General features: G+C 40.6%; 1 protein-coding gene across 1 annotated transcript in view; it reads right to left on the bottom strand.

The window, feature by feature from the left end:
* Positions 1–2,212: 2,212 nt before the first annotated feature.
* LOC136017747 (cytosolic phospholipase A2 epsilon-like) overlaps positions 2,213–20,892 on the bottom strand; it is a 33,233-nt gene continuing 14,553 nt past the window's right edge. Inside the window, exons 5-21 of the mRNA XM_065686300.1 lie at positions 20,491–20,622; positions 19,347–19,387; positions 18,214–18,256; positions 17,759–17,816; positions 17,173–17,339; positions 16,975–17,061; positions 15,801–15,838; positions 13,790–13,937; positions 12,633–12,769; positions 11,468–11,690; positions 9,905–10,019; positions 8,647–8,784; positions 7,176–7,283; positions 5,787–5,978; positions 4,845–5,011; positions 3,662–3,848; positions 2,213–2,536 (exon numbers count right to left, since the gene is read on the bottom strand). Of these exons, the coding sequence (XP_065542372.1) occupies positions 2,328–2,536; positions 3,662–3,848; positions 4,845–5,011; positions 5,787–5,978; positions 7,176–7,283; positions 8,647–8,784; positions 9,905–10,019; positions 11,468–11,690; positions 12,633–12,769; positions 13,790–13,937; positions 15,801–15,838; positions 16,975–17,061; positions 17,173–17,339; positions 17,759–17,816; positions 18,214–18,256; positions 19,347–19,387; positions 20,491–20,622 (2,190 nt within the window). The 3' untranslated portion in view covers positions 2,213–2,327. The remainder of the gene's footprint in view (positions 2,537–3,661; positions 3,849–4,844; positions 5,012–5,786; positions 5,979–7,175; positions 7,284–8,646; positions 8,785–9,904; positions 10,020–11,467; positions 11,691–12,632; positions 12,770–13,789; positions 13,938–15,800; positions 15,839–16,974; positions 17,062–17,172; positions 17,340–17,758; positions 17,817–18,213; positions 18,257–19,346; positions 19,388–20,490; positions 20,623–20,892) is intronic.

Below are 20,892 nucleotides of genomic sequence, written 5' to 3' on the forward strand. Positions count from 1 at the left end.
TAAGCTATAAACCAGACTGTCCACCAGGACTGGAGCTCTGAGACTGCTGCTCACACAGTGCCAGTGGCCAGAAAGCTCTCGTTTTCACGAATAACATTGGCAATCCACACCAAAGACAGCACTTATGGCAGGAAGGCACTGTGGCTCACTTTGTACCCTTGAATCTGTTTCTGAGACATTCCTTTATCCATGACACTCACAGCAAATATTTTCCATGCTCTTTGCAGAGATAACAACAGTTTTGTTTTCCTGGAACAAGGAACAGACTGTGAACCTGGAGCATATTACTGAAATGCCTGAATATGTGGAACAAGGCAGAATTACCATTTTGCAAACAAGCCTTTATTGTCCAGTATTGTATACACAAAATATTTGCATGTAAAATAACATTTCTTCAGAGCTGGAGGTGATACAAGTTTATGGCCATGAACTCTGTTTATTTTTTCACACCAGGGATTTCAGGTTCAAATGGAGGCAATTCCCAGGGTTATATGCAGAGCACATAGCATCATATTTCTGATTATGACTAGTGAAACTACCGAACAAAAAAATCCCAGCAAAAGTCTGTATTTATTCAAAACCTAAAGAGTTTCAAATGTTAATATTTATGCCCTGATCTTTAAGCTTGCGACATTAGGCTGGAGTTGCACAAAAAGTAAGGTTGGTCTGACATCTTAAATGACAAAAGTGTTGGCAAAAGTCATTGTGAACCCATTTGTAGAGATAATTTGTCATCGCTTCTTGACAAAATGAAAATCCTCACAATGTCATTTACACCAAGACAAACATGTTATTTGACTGTGAATGACACCTGTTATTTTCAGGTTGGGTTCCCTGGGCTGACGAGGTAGGCAATCGATTAAACAGAAGCTATGTTTCAAAAAAAAAAAAAAAAGAAGATGTCTTATAGAACATTGGCATGAAATGTTTCAACTTACCCAAGCATTTTCCCTGGTTTATTTTAATCCTGGACTACGACATCTAGTTGATAGATTTTCTTTTTTCACTGAATAGACTCTTTGTTCAGAATTTTACCAGCCGTCATTAGGACACAAAATTCTTTCACAAAAAAGTGTATTTGCAATTTGACTTGATCCTGCAATGCAAAGGTTGTTATGGACTCGTAATCTTTACAGGTCACCTCCAGCACTTTCAACAGTTCAAAAAAAGACATTTTCCATAAAAGGGAAAATGAAGAAAGTTTAAAAATGCAAACCCACAACAAATGTTAATGGTGGTTTTGTGCTAGATCTCATGGAGCATCCGTCTGGGCTGTTTTAAGATGGTCTTAGTTGTTGCAGACTACTCACTCCTGTTTATCTGCAGTTCGAATAGGCAGGACTAAACAAATAAGCATTTTTGTTGACAAGTATACATCCTAAACTATTTAAACAAATTGTATTGAGTAAAACAGCAAAGTTTTCATTGTCTACTGGCAGTAAAATATTTTCATTTCAAGCAATATTTCCTTTTAATTTAAGAAAGGAAATTTAATATGAAAAGTGACTCAACTGTAGAAGAAAAATCCAGGGTTTTTTATTTTTAAAGCTTCAAAATAAACTGTTGACTTTTTTATATACTGGCTCTACACAAAATAATCAAACCTGTGATATAAATTCACAGGAAATGATGTGCACAAATTACACCCTTCTCTTTAAAAAACTTACACCACTTCCTCCTAAGTAGCTCCTTCCCATCTATGTATAGCCTTAGAGAGGCCACGAGGTGGACATGATTCGTGGGGCTGGCTGTGCACACACTGTCCCTCTTACATTTCCAACCTCTGCAGCTGCTCTTTAGGACACTTGCGAAACAGAGTTGACCCTGGGATCCAATGCCATCTTCTAGTTGTGTCTCAGTTTTTTTTCATTTTCCAGGGTTGGGTGCACCTTGTGTTCCACAAAGAAGAATTGTAGGGAGCAGAAGTTTATACCCCCTTCTTACGGCCTCAAGGTGTATTGGCTGGGTTGTACCACTGTGGCACTATGGTGCTAACAGATTATTTTCCTGTATATCATACAATATAATAAGTTAGTCTTAAAGTAACACTATTTAAAAAAATCTAACAAGGACTTTAGGTTAAAGAGTGTTCTACAGACAACCTTAATTTAGCGAACAAAGCATATGTAAGAATGTCCCAGGCAATGTCTTTGCCTATAGAGGCCACTTCTTGGGAATGAAAAATAAAAACTCCAACAAACCACTGAGCCACCTGGGGTAGTTTCTTTCTGTAGTGCAGAACGGCCAGTGTTCAAAACTGTATGTCCCTTCTGTGTCCTAGAGCATGAAAAACTCCTCTGAGAAGATAGGGGCAGTTGGAGGGGTGATTAGCACATATTTTGTCTTCTCCTTTCCATTGCTATCTGCAAGGCCTGCTTAATCATCTGTGAGTTGTTCAGGATGTTGTATTCACTGAGGTTCAGCAGCCTGCTGTAATTCTCATCCGTGTACCTGACTGAGAACATGCAGTAAGGGGAAAAACGACTGCTCAAATCAAGTTGTCCTTCCTCCATCTCTGAGCAGCAGCGCTTGACACCTGCAGGGGAAGAGAAGTTGCTGCTGGTGTTTATCTCAGTCAGTGACAAACTGTCCACAGCAGCCCAAAGAGGGACACTTTTCTCTGGAAGGAAGTTTATAGGGTTTAAATGCACAAATAATACAGGTCATGTATCCCCACCCCTGGTCAAGAGAACATTGTGTGTCTGACGTGATGAGGGAAGAAGCAGGTGAGGGATGGCATTGTAATGGTCATCTACAGCTTACTCAAACATCTGCCTCATTAAACCCATGGATCAGTAAAGGATATCAACCTGAAAGGGTACTCCAATAGCCAGTGAACTACAGGTTTTTTCCTGAGCAGCTGTGACCTCTACGTTCTCTGGCTGAGGGAGGTGAGTTGCTAGTAACAGAATAGAATTTATGAGAAAGAAGTAAGAAACATACAGAAACTTAAAGTTCCTGCAATCCTGAATGCAGTCCCAGTGGGCTGCCACCAGATCCATCTGGCATTCCTATTTCCTTTGTCTCCCAAATTCCTCAAAAGCAGAATTTTAGACTTTACCTCCCTGCTGTCATGGAGAAAAGCAAATGCATCCTAGTAACTGATAGTAAAGGACAGGAATACAAAGCAGGTGGCCTGGCAGAAAAAGAATGACAAGCCCTGAGCACAGCACAGTGAGCAAAATGACCCCTGCACCAACGCTGTACAAAAAGGAGACACACTGATCTTGACACTACAGGACTTCAGCCTGAAAGCCAGGTCCTTGCTCCCCACCATTCATACGTGACACTATGCCTCCTCAAGTGTAGAATGAAAATCCCTGAACAACAGACAATATATGCAGGGGGAAATAATCTGAGACAGCTATACTTTTTCCCAGGAAACTTTTACAATTAGGTAATAACACTTTATGCTACAAATGGGAAAGAGGTGAAGGTAAACACCATCCAGAAAACAAGGGCTGTGTCTGTCCTTGTAGGGCCACAAGGCTGACGCTAGTGAACACAGTAGCTTTGGCAGGGATAGGGAAAAGAAGTTTACTTAAAGTGCTCCCCCATGAACTCAGCTATCAAAGACAGCCAGCAGCAGAGGAAAAGGCTGAGTCAGGAAAGCAGGAAGAGGTGTCTTTTGTTTAGTACTTTGCCACTACTTGTAACTTACCAGGTGCTTTGTACTCTCGGAAGGTATCATTCACAAGGGGAAGAAAAATCACAATCGGACATCCTGGCAAATCTGAATCTTGGAAGATGTAGCACTCTTTCAGATTTTTCTTATCTTCGTCAGTCAAAGAAATTTTGGGGAATGGGATTTTCTGCTCTGAGTAGTATTTGTACGCCTTATCTAGAGACTGGATCACAGAAATGGTCAGCACTGGAATTCAGTCTGGTTGTGTTAAAGCCCCCAACTTGTTATCTAATATTAAGGTTTAGTGACTCAGATCCATAGGATGAGTTCCTTCTTATCAAGGGTTACTCTACACATAATTACCACAGATAGTAACCATAATGCTAATCACAAGCTGTAAACATGATTTCAGATGCAGAATTCATCCAAGACACTGCCATTTTAAAAAATGGGAACAATCTGCAGAAGTTTACCATGTTTTTAGTAAAGGAATGAACCTGTGCTTAAATATATGGTATAGAATTAATTAGAAAAGAAAACTACAGAAAGAAAATGTTTAAGGTACCTTATTAGGCACTTAGTAGCCAGCAGATAAGAAAGGTAAGCTTGAATGTGCAATCATATCTCTGCCTGTGCAGGCAGTAACAGTGTTAATTGAGATTGATATTTTATTGAGAAAGTCTGAAATGCTGGGCTATACTGTACATTCTCCCTGGAATTTTTAATACAATATCGTGCCCTACTATGTACTGTGTTATTATTCATTCTCCATTATTTCATAGTAGACACTATCAAATAAGAAACAATATCTACCAAAGCACTTAAAATTGCAGCAGCTTTTCTTCATAAGATTAATCTAGGCAATGTATGAGGCTGAAAAGTCAGGATAAATAACTTCCTCATCCTTATTCATATTCCTATGCATGGTCTGGAAACCTGTTTAATTCAGCATAAAACAGAAAAGGCTCTTCCCATCACTCTGGAAATGACCATGCTGATATCCTCTTGAATAATGAACATTCAACATGTTCATAAATCAGCAAGAGAGACTGCAGGAATGGCAGGAAGAAATAGGAACAGTGTTAATCACTACAGTGAAAAATGTAGGGGAATGCAGCAGTTAAAAACTGAACAGTCAAAACAACTAGCATTTCTAGGCACTACAGGCTAGACATTCACAAGGAGAAACAAGACATGGTAGTAACAAGATCCTCCTCACCGATGTATGTGATCCAGTAGTATAACTTAAATATATGATAACATCCACTTCCCTCTGTGGCCTTAAAAGCGGTGGACTGCTGGTATTGATGAAAAATCCAGCATCTATCATGCCCAAGTGATCAGAGTTTTCCATCAGCTGGTTGGGACGTGAGTCTAACACAGTGTCTGAAAGGAAAATATTTCTTGGAATAAGAAATGATCTGCAGGTATTTTGACTGGAAAAAGAAATGCAAGGTGGAGCTGACCATCACAGTGGCCTGTTCAGTTTAATTGCCATACTATCACATTGTGAAATAGACATGGGAGGGACTGCAAAATGCCACCTGAATTCCTGTTCTGAAAAATCCTCTATGTTGAGTTTCCAGGCAAGAAATTCCAGTAATTTGTCATATTCATTAGGGCCAGGAAACTACTACTAATATATAACTTAAACCTGCCTTTCTTCATTTCAATCATTGTTTCACCTTTTATCCATTACTGATTTGTAGAACACAATATCCCCATCCCTTTTTGTGTTTGGATTTATGCCTCCCTTCTTTTTTGGACTACAAAGCCTCATCCCTCTCCAGCCTTCTCTCATAGGTTATATTTTCTGGGATATCCCGGTTGCAACTGAAGTTAGAGGCATCGTCTTTCCAAATAAAGCTTTCTTCCATGTTCACTCTGCTATTTGCTACTTTAAATTTGGTTCTGACAGCTGCAAGCCTACCCTCTCAGTCTGGACCACAGAGATCTCAGCTAAAGCACATAAACTCATGCTTATATTTAAAGTCTTAAATACCTAGTAAGAATGAAGTCTTAATCTCATCTCTCCATTCAGAAAATAAATATTCTTTCAGAGATTTTTATTTCCCTGCAAAGCCTGACAGGATTCATTCCTAAATTCCGCTCCCCAAAATCACCTGAAAAATGATGCCTGTTAAATGTAAGTCCCCATTACCTTTCCATCGACAGAAGTGCTCATTCTCCATGTAGTTGTTATGCAGCTGGTAGCCCTTCAGGAAGTTGTGGTGCTGAGCCACGGAGAAGCGGTCGGTCAATGCTCCCCGAAGGGCGCTGGACAGGGGGCCAGGAGGAGTGTACATGCGAGTCCTCAGCTCGTGGGGTCTTGTAGGCAACACTGGGTCTTCATCTAGAGGAGGGGAGAAAAACTGGTGAACCAGTTGTTAACTGATGTTCATTTCTGGTTGTCCTGGTGCATAGGAGAGCTCAGAGGTTGTTCTGGGATGATTAATTTAATACACAAAAACTGCTCTGAAGGAGATGAGTGGCTGCTGGACAGAGGTCTGCTGATGGTCTTTTTAAGTTTTGGCCTGAAAACAGGTCATCAGAAGCAGTCTTTAAAGGGACATCTCTAAGGAAATTAAGGGATTCAGAGAGTGTCCTGTCAGAAAGTTACACATTCTCACAGGAAGATATCAGGAAACAGAGGCAAGCATGGAGAAAATGGGGTTGAAGCCTATGCTCCCACTTAGTCAGATGGGCAACAACAGGGCACCACAGGGTTTGTTTCAAGAGTGACAGCTTCTATCTGATAATCACCCATGGCTACATGAGTGTATGCTTAATCAGTAGAATGTCAGCATCCCAGGAAAACCTAGGGCATACATTCGTATTTAGAAACTACAGGGTGGCTACATGACAGCGTATGTGGGTGAAAAGTAGAAATGGCCCAAGGTGTGGTTTCTTGAAATCACAACCTGCTTTGCCAGAACAAGTGGCTGGCTGACAATGCAGCAGGAAAGAGTTCGTGGTTTCTGTGATACACAGATGTATGTCTTTATTTTCAGGAAGTCTGTAATTGCAGTTACTATCATATTAAATGATTTAGCAATAAACCCATAGTTTCTGTATTGCTTCAGAAAATACCCTCTGGGCCTCATTTATCTTATCACCAAGATGAATCCAAATAAGTAATTCATTTATTCAGTAATAAAGTACAAACCCAGGAAATATTGATTAACTGATTGATATTCTGGTTTCTTCTCTGCACAGGCAGTAAAAATAGCTTTATTCTCTGCCACTGCTTCTAGGTTCTGTATGGCTGAGTAAGAATGTGCAATGCTAAAACACTTCCTGAGAAATGTGTGACCCCACTAAAGTGTCCTCTTAAGGACAGAGCTTTTTAATCAGTAAGGTTTTAATAAGTCTAGTAATTAGACCAGCATTTCCCTGATTACCCTCTTCCTCTTAGTCTTTATGGTGGGAGGGGAAGTCACTATCTCTTAGAAGGATCCTATGATGCTGGCTTCAGCGTAGTTAATAGAGTGATATCAAAAGGCATCAGAAGAATATGTGGCCACAAATGAAAGGCTTAATAATATCTCACCGACTTCCTCTATTCTGTCTTGTGTCCATCTCTTCCAGAAGTCCTCTGAACTGTGGGACAATCCCCATATTTGTAATAGGTTCACAGAAAATATACTGCTCCACATACCTGTAAAAGGATTAGTGAACATAAGGACACGTTCTAACAAGAAACTGGTTTTTTTCCCTTCTATTCTCACCTCCTGGATTAATTTTTGAATGAGTCTAATTGAAACATTTCTAAACTTTCGAGCTGTTAAATTCCTCTTAACTTTCTATGGCATTGGTTCAGGTCATGCTGCTGTAAGTTCTGCACCTAACCTACTACATGGCTCTGCTGCACAGTAGAGAGAGAAGAATGGGAGAGAAGTAAAAGAGAAAAAAACCACTCCCTCAAGAGCAAAATAAGAGCTCAGATAATGCAGACGTCACAAAAATATCCTCTCTATCCCTGTCTTCCTTACTCCAGCTTCTTTTTCTGCTCATCTCTGGTCAGCTTTCATGCACCCTGAACTCTTCCACAGCAGAATGAACTGGCTCTTGAACCATTTGGGTTGTAAGAGAAGATCTCACATCACAACGTGTAGTGCTCACAAATGCAGTGGGCTCCTGCTCTACTGTGCACTCTTTTCTACATTCAGGATTGCCCCTCTCTGCCTCCTCACAAGGGGAACTGGTGCCTTTGTTGATAAAACACAATGCCACCATTTCATTTACCATTGCAAATATAAAAATGTGTTCTGATTAGTCTAACACAATTAGACTTCTTAATTTTCAAGGGCACAGAAGCCAGTAGAGCATACGAAGTATATAAAAAATGAATTTCCCACTAATGGGCCAGGTAAGAAAGGCCAGCCTAAGAGGTAGTATCTTAAAGATATTCCTTCTAATGATGGACTATTCAGCACAGCTGAAACCAAGCAGCTTCTAAACAGTGCAAGTGTAAGATGAGATGACTGAAACCAAACTCACACTGCTCTGTGTTCACTTCCCAGTGACTGACTCCTTGGTAAAGGGATATTATGACTTTCATACACAACCCATGAGTACAAGTCAGGGACTGACCAGAGAGGTTCAGAGACCCTTCTCTTCTGGTCTCATGTTTTTGTCCTGGGCAGCCTATATCTTTAGTGGATGGGGTTCTGTGTGTGGAGTTGAAGTTAAACCTCACAGTGAAAGCATAGCTGCAGGTTTCCTGTTTTCTTAAAATTTGTTGGAATGCATTCAGAGAGGAATCAAAGGAATATTCCATCTCTAACATTAAAGAGAAAAAAAAAAGTGTATACCAAGACTGTGACAAGAAACTGAAAAAAAAAAGAAAAGATGTAGGATTTTTTACTGTATTCTTTTGGACAAACTGCAGCACACCCCCATTTGCTGGCAGGTGCTATCATTGCAGTGTTCAGTACCTTAGACCAGAAATATCCACCCTCTAGTTAACATCGTTATACCCCTCCAAAACACCTCTGTGCCAGGACAGTGCAATACATCACCTTGCAGGTAGCAGATCCGGGACTCAGGGAGCTTTTTCAACAAGCGCCCCATGAAGAATTCGCTTCCGAAATGCTCTGTGCGGACGAATGCACCATACTTCGGAAGTCCCACCTCATAGGGCGTGAATTCCACCCACTCTGCAATACAGCCACAATGGAACACTTAGAAGGCTCTCACACGGGTGTGGAAAGAGAGGCAGCTAAGGCATACATTGGTCTGATTTCTGTTTGTTCTGCTGCATTTGCCAAGCCTCTCTTATAAACTTATAAGCTGCGGGGCCAGGCAGCTGAGCTGAGACACTGTGACAACAGGGGGGCAAGAACATGCTGCTCGTAATGCTGGTGGCCCATGGCACAAGGTGTATGCCAGGAGCACAGAAAGGCTCCAGTTCTTACACACTCTTTGTGTATGCACCAGTCCAAGGTTCGCCAGCATGCACAAGGTTATGCCACCGTTATCAGTACAGTCAATTTAACTTCCCTTGAATAATTTGGTTACGTGCAGATAGGAACTCAGCTATTCGGAAATCAGTTTGTTATAAAGAGGCAAATTATACTCTTAATGTGTAGTACTAAGGAAGACAGAACTTGTTCTTGCCTTCCTTGGATGCTCTCCTCAAATGAAGTGCAGTTCTCTAATCTTAAGGTCCTTTCCCACCCCAACCATTCTATGATTCTATGATATAACTGCAGTGTGAGCAAAGACTGGGACAGAAAGGTCATGGGCCATAATTTCCTTTTTGTTCAGAAGTGGTTCATTTTTTCTCCTCAATAAGAAAAAATCTGATCTGAATTTCTTCTTTGCCTCTTCTCCTCCTCCAGTTGCTTCTCCTCATGCAAAAAAAGAAATAGCCAGAACAATGGGAAAAGAAAAGGATTCAGCTGCAAGGCTGGATGCTTTCCCAAACTTTCCCATAACTATGCGGTCTTTCTTCATATTGAAAATGTAACTGGGCATTGACAAAAGTGATATTTAATCCTCAGACAATTCCAATACTTTTTATTTTAGATGCATCAGATAATATTTCAAAAATGGCCTTTCTGGCAGGATTTCCACTGTGTATGTCTAGACAGTGAAATGCTGATCTCAAAAAGCTCTTGTGTTAAAATTGTAAGGCATAGAAATGGTGGTTATTTCTCAAAAAAGCAACTAACACACCAGGACTGTTTTCTCCAAGTGCTGCCAAGCAGAGAAGAGTGAATCACAGGAATCCATTTGCCAGTTTTAACCCCACAGGATCTGAAACATTATTCTTACCTTTGAAATCATTGGTGCTGTAGCTGTCCCTGACATTAACTGACACATAGATGGGCAGTGGGTTCTGGCCGTCACACAGTGCTTCTTGCTGTTCTGAAAGTTTGTGGGGGTCTTTCTGGTTTTGAGGAAAAACAGTTATATGAGAAGAGATGGAAACAACATGTTGAATTCAGTGGTGCTGGGGGAGCCAAGTGGGTCTCTGCCCCCAGCACACAGGGCGTGCCACAGCAGCTCCATTGCACAGAGTGCGGCAGGCACCCAGCCTGTGACAGACCATTTTCCCAGGATCTTTCCTGACTGGGTAAGTGTTCACAAAGGGACACGGGGAGGGAAAGCTATTTCTGTGTACGTGACTATACGTACTACAATGTACTGCCCTGGAAAGCAGGAGAAGGGGCAAGATGCCTAATAGAATGAGGGATGTAATGAGCAGTCATTGCTCCCCGGTGCCTGAAGGAAGCCCTTGAGTATGTCAGCAGTGAGTTTTCTTTGATAGTACACAACAGCTATCACAGTCCTGCCTTGCAAAGGGACTAGAATTGGCCAGCAAATTATTTGCATCCCAACCAGCTTTTCTGGAAAAGCATATTCTCACTGAAGAGGTTTGTAAAAAACCTAAAATCTCATGAACTGCTGATACGTTTAAAAGCAGCTTGTTCTGACAGTTTAGGGAGAGGTTAATGGTTATATAGCAACAGTCAGCACTGCTCAAAGATGTTTGACTAGACTGGGAGGGAGACCTCATCTAGCTGAGATAAAGAGAGGCAGCTATTCAGCTTCTGCCTTTGTTTAATATATAGTATTCTCTGTATGTATTTATTTTCTGTTTATATATATATTATACTATATCAGTAATTATATAAAAATAATTAAATAAATCCAAATGAATGGCTGAATGACTGCAGCATTTCTGCCCGCACTGAAAGACACTTCTCTTCAATCCTCAACAGCTCGTCCCTTCCCACTTCCCAACCGCCAAAGCACACATCCTTGAACTGTGGTCCATCTGGAGAGAAGAGGAAGAGGACTGCTGTACTGTAAGGGCAGAAACCACTTCAAATAACAGAAAAGCAAATTTGTAATTGCTTATAAAATTAAGTCACTTAAACCAGCTACTGTCTGAGCAGTCCTTGTCAGCAGAAGAAAAATATGCTCTTGCTTCCAGTGTACCTGCAGATCAAGTTACCTGCCAGTAGATGCAAATCACCGAGCATTCTAGCTGTTTTATGCTTGCTTCAGATAGTTTTCACACTGTTGAGTTTACTCTGCAGTTCATCGTGAACTCTTTTCGCATATGTAATCAAATGGCCCAAGATTGCCTCCACTGCTAGTTAAATACTAGCCAGAGTTCAAACGGCTGCACCCACAATCAAATGTGTTAGCATACAGGATGCATTTCTCCCTAAGCAGACTATTAACACTAATCAAAAAATCTGAGAGTTTGTTGTCATGAGCAACTCCACTCCATTTTGAGGTATATTCTCTGAAATGATAGGCTGGTTTCCTCTCCACTCATGAAGAGAAAAATCCATGGTTCTCTAAGAAATCAAATATACATCATACCCCATCATTAAGCAAGTACTCAATCATGAGCCCCCAAAGATCTATAAATGATGTCCTGTATCCCTCTTCTTTACGCTGACAAAGCTGCTTGTTGTAGTATTTCATACGATCCATAGAGAAACACCCCATCTTGCATTTGGTTGCTTGTTTCTGGGCTTCACCAATATGTGAGTCTAGGTCCTTCTGTGACCAGTAGGCATCTCTGTATAAGTTGGCCATGGTCCTGGAGAAAGATAATACAGACAGCAAAAGTCAAAATGAGCAAAAAATGACTTGATATTTTGTGCTTTTTTGGGACAGAGGTTTACATTTAGGGATCCACTTCTGCTCTTACATCCCCTGGTTTTGCTGCTCCATCCAGCAGAATGAATACTCCAGAGTTTCTATGACTGTTTTACACATGGCCCTGAAGGATATTTTTTTTATGTGCTTGAATTCTTTTTTCTGAAGATAACTGGCAGCAGCATAAGGGATAAAATTGCCAGGTGTGAACATAGGTACATTTCTGAAGCACAAACTAGGCAGAAAATTATTATTAATTTTCTTTGTTTATTTTCCAGAACCATAAATCAGTTCAGACCAGCTGCTATCTCTTGGCTTTGTGACACTTAGTGTTAATCTTATGGTATCACTATGCCTTATTTTAATACCATCCTCTATTTTACCAGCCTTCCTTACATGGGACCATGAGATGATGGGCAGTTGTAGGTCCTGTGAGCAGGGCATAATGCTGCTCAGGGGAACTCAGTCCTTTCCGAAACTGACTGGTTACAGGGGTAAATGTTCACTGTTCTGCAGTTTTCTCTGTGTAACTAGTCAGAAAGCAGACCCAGTCTCACAAGTTACTGGGAACAACTGGGACATTGGTGGAGAGAGGAAGATGCATGATGCTATGGGCATCCACAGGTACATCCACAGTAACTACTTAGAAGCTATTTGACAAGTGTAATTGTCATAGGTGTATTTAACTGCTGCAAATGTGGAGTTGAAAAACACTGTAAAGAATTGCTAATAAAAGATTGGTGCATGAGATCAAATTAATATTCAATGGCATGTTTCTACAATGTTTGAAGAAAATCTGATCTTGTCTGTTTTCAGAAGCTCCTCTCTGCAGCAGTGTCACCCTCAAAAGACCTGGTCAAGCCCCCTGCACAAGCTGGCTTACCATGTGGTGCCAGACAGTCCGCTGATGTATGTTATGCAGTCAAGGAGATTTAATTTCTTGAGTCCCCTGAGGCTGCCATAGAGTCCTGTCATTGACTTCAGCCCTCCACCTGTCGTGATGATAGCCACAACGGGGACCTGTTGGGCAGAGGAGGGTAGGACATTCACACCAACAGTGTTCAACATTGCATCCTGGACTGCATCGGGGACTGACCACCACACCCAGCCCACGTCCTGACTCAGAGCATGGGTTCCTTTTCAGAAAGAAAAGCTCCAAAACCAAGCAGTGACTGCTACTGCTGCTTCCCTTTGTATAAACATGATTTTGGAGATTAACCCAAACCTAGGTTCTTGCCTATCTCTATGACAAATAGGGGTACAGATGAATGAGAAGAAAGCCTTATGTGGAGGCAACAATACATTTTCTCTACATTTCCCACTCCTTTGCCACTTAGAATCATAAAATCATAGAATAGTTAGGGTTGGTTGGAAAGGACCTCAAGATCATCTAGTTCCAACCCCCCTGCCATGGGCAGGGACACCTCACACTAAACCATGTCACCCAAGGCTTCATCCAACCTGGCCTTGAACTTTTTCCTTATTTCACACATCTACTACTACTGTATGAAAATCCACATCAACTCCATGGTGAAACACCCTCAGTCCACAGCCAGTGTTGTTAAGCCACCTTCATCAATGCTGTTATTCTTCAGTATAATGAAGTTATTTTAAAATAAATTATATTGTTCTGAAGGAATTTTGAAATTGCAAGAAAGGGAAAATACTCTAAGAAGCATTCAGATATTTATCGTAAACTCTCACAAAATGATGAAATCTGAACAAGGAAAGAAATCTTTGTCACGCAATGTATGTAATACAAGGTATTTCTGAACTAAGCCAGCTATAGAATAGGATGGCAGTGATGAACACACCTCAAATCTGACAAATTCCAATTTGACAGTCATGAAGAATGCAATTTCTGCAGCTAGCGATTCTTGCAATAACAAATCTTGTCAGCAGATGCAAATATGCTTAAGACAAATGGACAAGCTTGTACCCGCACAACAGACACATGGCCCATTTTGCTGATGGCTCATCTAGAAGAATACATGAAAGCACTAGAAATTCGAGATCTACGCCCTTCCACTTCACACTTACTTCACAATCCTCCAGATCCTGTTGTAGGTGAAAGACATTTTTGAGAGCACTTGCTACATATCTCTTCCTTTTTCTCAGGAAAATCATCTCTTCTGAACATAAGTCAAACCCAAAGCGCATGTCCAGGTCTCGGTGGCATGAACAATTACTAAGATAAAAACAGGCACATGTTTTACATATTAACACACCTGTATCAATCTTATAACTTTGAGCAAAGGTAATCTACAGCACCCTTCCCTTCAAACAGGGTGATGCAATGTGATAGGAGCAAGAGAAAATATTGTAGCTGTTTTTAAGAGTAAGAAAAGTTATTTCAGTTACTAAGTAACTAAGTTATTTCAGTTACTAAGCTTAGCCAGTGGTGTTATACCCTGTTATTAACTCATGGATGAAGAAACAACGTAGAGTATTTACAAATGAAAAAAAAAAAAAAAAAAAAAAAAAAAGAAAGAAAAGAAAATTGAAATGAATATTCTAAAAGCAAAATAATTATAAATCTAGAAAATCTGTGCAAATGGTCGGAACTGAGTGCATTGATTCCTATTTCAGGGGGTATTTTCGCATTCTAAATCTAAACCAAAAACCGGTTTTCAAATGTTGGCATTTCCAACGTGGTCTCGTTTTGAGCAACACCAGTGGGAACACATCCCCCTCTAGCGGTGAGCGTCCCTGCGGAGGAAACCCATCCACCCGTCAGCCAGGCACGAGTGGCCCCATAATCCTGCTCAATGGAGGAGTGACCTGGGTGACATCCAGCCTCTGGATGGATGGATGGAAATGGGTCACTGAGGCTAGTGGGGCAGGATTTCACCTCCACTGCCCTGGTCTGTCTGCACTTGCACAAGTTGTCTCATGGGTCCACACTAGCAATTGCATTTCACATCACTCTTGACTCAGAAATTGTAAAGCATAATAATAATCAGAAAAATAGTTCATTTATATCAATTTCATAATTTAATATCATTCCTTAAAACTTCACTGTTGTAGCTTATTCCCGTAGCATTTGTGCTCTTCCATTCACTAACCTCTCCCTCTTCCTCACCTGTGCGTATGTGACATCAATGGGCGAGAGGTCTGCCATTGATGTCTTCAGGCCAGAGCTACCCATGGACTTCCTGGCTGGCCAGCTAGCCCTGTACAGGCATTGTAAATGGCATGTGTTTGCCTTTTCTTTCAGTGACAGAACTTCTGTCTACTACCGAGGTCACAATTTCATTGAAACCAGTAAACATTTTTATGAGATTTCTCCACTGTAAGATTTGGATAAAACCAACCAAATGATTACAAGATATTTGTAAATGAAAACATGCAAGGAGAATTAAGTTAGGTGGAGCAGGAAATGCCAGTTTCCACTGTAAATGAAGACACAAACAAACTGCCTGAAAGTAAAACAAATAAGCGAGAAGCATTTTTCCTGTCCTGGAAAAAGACTGTTTTTCCCGTTGTCATAGATCACTCGCTTTTCTGAAATGAATGGGAGAACACTTTGAATTCAAAATGAAGCTATTTCCCCCTTTTATTTTTTGGGGCATTAAAAAAAAAAAAAAAAAAAGTCTTGCCCAGTTCTGTGTGTTACGTATAGCTACGAGTAATGTGATATTCACTGATGTGTATCAATCAGCATGTCTACAGATATTGAATCAGTAGCCACGTTGTCTACCTTGGTTACTACTCAATGTACAGTACAACTGGGCTTAACAGAATACAAGGTTTATCACCACTGAATATTGACAGTTAAGAGAAAATACATGCTCACAATTTCTGATCAAGTTTAATGTTTATTCCTGTCTCTTCTTTTTTAGTTAGCTTCAGTCTTCTTGTGAATTTCAGAGACTGACATTTATCAAAAATAATATTCTATGGTCAGAAAGGAAGTACATACATGTTTATCAACTTTTTTTTTTTTAGGTTCTAGTTTTCTGATAGGGTCTACTTGTGTCATTTCCATGTGGCTATAACAGTATCAAAATCTGTAACCCAGGTAAGCCTTTAGGAATAGAAACCCTCTTACCAGCTTTGTGCTGTCACATTCAAGTCAAATCTTTTCTCCTGAAAAACAAGAATATGTACTGCAATTTTTAAATTATTTTTTTTTTTTTTTAGTTTTCATTTTTAAATATCGTCCCTTTCTGTCTTGGGGTCAGAGCTTGATTTAGACCCCAGCAAAGTCTGGCAATCCCAAACTTAAATGTCTGAGATCATGACATGCATTTCTGAAAGCATTCACTTATCCTTAGTGGAACATCCCTACTAACAAATCCCAAAATACTTCCAGGCTGTAGAAACCATTAACAGTCTTGGTAAAGGAGGTTCCTGAGACTCATGCAGTAAGTCCCATTTCCCGTGTTATTCACAAGTTTTCTGCAGCATCCTGAAATACCATTTTTTATACATTTCCCGTTCTTTATGTTCTAATACAGAGCAGATCTTTGACATCCTGGCCACAGTCTCACAGTGAAGAGACAGCAAGTCTGCATTTGCTTCTGCCAAGACTTCATCCTGTCTTAAAATTGTTGTTGCAGCCTTCATATTAACTGACAAAAAGCTCTCTGGTCTGAGAGGATGTTTTAATAACCCTGAAATCCAATGTTCTCCTACTGCTAACTAATATTAGGACAAGATCATCCCTAATAATCTGGATATCTGTATCAGAAACATTTTTTTATATAGTAAGGATCTTTTTCTTCTATTAATTTAATTCAAAATTATAGAGCACATACAGCTATTTCAAGCAATATTCTTATTGCATTCTCTAAAATCCATATGCTATGCCTAGTATTTTCAATGTACTTTAATACAGTGTCCCTTTAAACACATGGTTTACTAAGGGAAGGTTTACTGACTTTTTTCTATCTTGTGTCCAAGAAGCAACTTTCCATTTGGACCCTAAGAATAGGTCAGTGAGTCTTTGGGTAAACAGGGAGAGATGAAGTGAATGAATCATCATATGTTCTGACATGCTAGTTGGTCTCTCTGTTCACTACTGGCACAGAATGGAGACTAATGGAAGGACAACCTGCTTCTGGGATAAAACAGTTGGAGAAACAAACCTCATCTTTGTTGAAGGTCTGAGTTAAAAAATCTTAACATTTCTGAATCTCTTAGCATCTATCTGGGACAATATTATGGGGAATGCTTACTGCTTGAGTGACCTTTCATTCCTAACAGCTGGAAGTGATGCTTACCTCTGCAATGGTTGTTTGCCTTCCCATGGGCAATGAATTCAGCATCACGGCTGGGGAGCCCGTCTCCGTAGTGTACTTACAGGTCCACTGGGGAAACAACATGCTTTAGGAGAAATACTGTAATGGCTTTACCCTCTCCACCTCCTCCCACATTTTAGAGTGGCACTCATGGTCAGTTCATTATTAAGGCCAACATACAGGGTGGTAGCGCCTCTTCTTTGGCAACATGACATCCAGTGTTGGCTCCGCATACTTGACATAGTGGAACTTAGTGGGACCTGATGGGCTGGCCACTCCGTCAGGGCCCAGTGTGATATCCTGTGTTCCTTCAAAGGAGCCCTTCACAGTGAGGGAAAGCTCTTTCTCTAAAAAAGCAGAAAAAAAGTAGTGAGAAATGTGTGTTGGCTTGATTGAAAGTGGGGTGCAGATAGCAGAGCTGTAGATTTTGGGTCACAGCTTTGACTAGTGGAAAGGGCTCTGAAGGCAGCACTGGCAGCAAAGGGAAAAGAGCAAAGGAGATGTTATTTTCATAAAAAGGGGACTCAATGTTCTCACAGTTATATAGATCTAGGATTTCACCTTTAATGCATGTATATTTACATACACCTAAGGGAGTCTGAGATGCAGTCATTGAAGTCTGTAATAATCTAATGTATTCACCTGGTGTTAACTGCACTTAATGCTGTAAACACTATTTATCCACTAATACGTTATATAAAAAAAGCATCATCTCATCTGTAAGCATGCAGTTATTGGTAAATAGATAACAAAGCAATAACCTTACTTGATTTTTGCTGCATCTTCTCTGCCACTTCAACTTCCAAGCAGCAAAGTTCACGACACTGTAAAAGGCAGAGAGCAGGAATCTGTGAGAAAAATCATCACAGCCCAACCTCGTTACTGAGAACTGTCAATCACTCAGCTTTTGGACATGTCTAATTACCCAAAGTGCGTAATCCCCTGGCATTTTTGGGCTTTTGACCAGTAGCCACTGACTAATAAAAAGGAAAAGCTTTGGAAGCTGTAGAGCATCCTCCAGCTACAAGGATACACAATTTGGACAAATGGGAAATAATGGGATATCAACAAATAGGGCAATAAAATACCCCATTTTCAAAGCATATACATAGGAAAGAGGGACAAAAGAGAAAGAACTGGTCTACTGACTTCTGTAACCCCCTCTTCCCCTTTATATTAAGAAAATGCTTAGAGAGACTTTCTTAGGAAAAAGACACATACCACCAGCACTCCATTGGTAGCAATGGTTTCATGAGGACCAGAACTGGGAAACAAAATGAGAAACATGGGTTTTTTTAGATGAAACAAATGCCCACGCACCCTTGCCCAGGGTGTTTCCCTTTATCCCCTATTAGAAGAATGACAGCCAGAGGGACCCCAGCAAGTATGCACCAAGCTCCTTTCCATGCTTGCTTGGACTGAACACTGCTCTGACGGGACTTGCCTCTGTTACAAAGCTGAGCAATGTACATCATAGCTACTTTTTGCAGTGCGATCTCATGATCATCCAAACTGGAATCTGTGGTTAGGCAGTCAAATTCTTCTCCTTACTAGAACATGTAAAGTACATGCAATTTAGCTGTAACATGCTCATAGGCCAGCATGACCCTGTTGGGAAGCCCAGTTCTACTTATATGCTGGTATGCAAATACAATTAAGAGGGCACAGGACAGTGGGTACCAATCACATGGGAAAAAGGAAAGCTTTCCAGATCTTTCAGGTGAAGTCAGGAGATGATGTGGAGTGACTTGAACTCTGGTCTTGGCTCTTGGCTAGAAATAGGGCTGACCTTAGGCTGGTCACTTTATTTCGACCATGCATTGGTTACCATGTGGCAGCAGAGACAAAAATACTGATTCATATGGATGGCAGGATGACAATGCTGGACAAGAAGTTCTGCACATTGCCATTGTGTTGGGCATAAAGAAAACAGAATTACTAGAACCAAAACAGTGCTGCAAGGGAAAACTGAAGAGTCAGAGATACACTGCAAACCTAACCAAGATGGCTCAACATCAGGAGTCTGTCCAATACATAAGCTGAAAGAGGCATGGAAAAATTGATAGACATGCATGCACTCACACGCAGAAAGTCTTCTGAAATGTCTACAAGTTGACAAACTTGACATTGTGGATAGAAGAGACAATGCTGGGAGGTGCACCTTCGGAAACAACTAAACTGCAGAACAAGCTGACTGGGGAGATCAGCCTGGTGTCTTTGGCTGCAGTAGTGATGTAAGAGAAGCCTGACACTTTTTTTACAGAAACCCCACAAAGTGTGACTTCTAATGCCGTTTCTTTGGTTTAGCAGTTAATGACTTTTGCATTTTTAAAAATAATGTGTTTATCACTTACGCAGCCTCCAATTTGAATTCAACCTCTAGCTCCTCCGTAGCCTGAAAGCAAAAGCAAGAAATAGATGAAGTAGCTACACAATGCTTTCTCCCTTCTCTTAACCCTGGTACACAATACTGAAGTAATTGTTTGCAGTGCTCAGGCTGTGACAAATATTTCAGACTGGAAGGTCTGAAACAACATCTCAAACCAGATAGTTTAATGATTCCTTCCTCAGCAATTTATTTCTCTAAGATATCTTCAAAACAACCTGTACTTTTATCTCTTAGTGTGAAGGTGCTGCTGAACTTGCTGGAACTTGCTTTGTCTTCCAAATCCTACCTTCTTCTCCCAACTATTCCTGACAGTATCCTGTTTTAACTTACTGTCATTGATATTAGTTTGGAAGCTAAAGGTACTTTCCAGCCGTAACTGTAACATAATAAACAGAGATTGGCATTAATTAGTGATTCAGTTACAGTTTTGCAACCTGTAAGCCAGGGCCGATACATATGAGCTAGTGAGTGACCTAGTTTGGGTACCAAAAACAATCGACCTGTGGTATCAAGAAGGTGCATGGAAGATATTTCACTGATCTCATACATAGATCTCAAAGGGAGTCAAAACTCTTCTTATTTTATGGATAGGAAACTGAGAAACAGAGTAAATCAGTCGTCCAGAGCTCCAAAACCGCACTAATTCCCATAGACAAGTCAGCAGGCTCAGTCCCAGCTGAGGTGTCACTGCAGTGGACAGCCCTGGGATACATAGAGCTTTGCCTCTGGGATGAAAGTAGATACAATGAAATGAAAGTAGATGTAATCACATGGAATGTAATTCACATGGAAAAAATATTTACAGATCATTCACCCTGCAGCAGCTATGCAGCTTTGGTGTTGCACAGAGGTAGCTCACAGTCAGATCCCTCCCCTACCTCCTGCACTGTTTCAGTCATATGCTTTATTATAATTTATAAAAATACTAGGGGGAGGTGCTCAGGCTGTCAAATCCAGATTTTTACCACACTTTTTGTGTTTATATTTTGAACAGCAATTCATTACTGGGATAAGTCATCCATGGCAGATTCAGAAAGCTAACCGCAAGATTTTGAATATGTTGTATAACTCTCCTCTAGTTTCTTGGTTGCTTTATTTTTTGCTCTCACCTGTGGGCTGGGCTTAAAATACAGGAGCACTGTTCTTTCGATTGGAAGTTTAGCAGTATCAAAGAGCGCACAGAGGAGATGGTCATCTGGAGTAACAAAATCCTCATCGTACACTGTCAGCTCCAGCACGTTCTGGGAAGAGAGAAGTGTTTTTTATAGTGTTTACATTCTGGATATCAATAAGTCTAGGGAAGAAGGGGTATTGGGGATGTGCTTGATAAGAAAAGTGGAGAAATTAAGAATCATCCCCCTTTGGACGAACATACTGTAAATTAAATATGCATTCTTCCCTAGTTCATTTTAATTGCTGCAATGTGAGTAATACATTGGCTATACTTCATGATAGCTTAGTTAACTCTCAAATTCTGTATCCATCTTGCACTGACTTATATGAGTCTCTAG

This window comes from Lathamus discolor, chromosome 6 (assembly GCF_037157495.1).
Source record: "Lathamus discolor isolate bLatDis1 chromosome 6, bLatDis1.hap1, whole genome shotgun sequence".
In the NCBI taxonomy this organism is placed as follows: domain Eukaryota; kingdom Metazoa; phylum Chordata; class Aves; order Psittaciformes; family Psittacidae; genus Lathamus; species Lathamus discolor.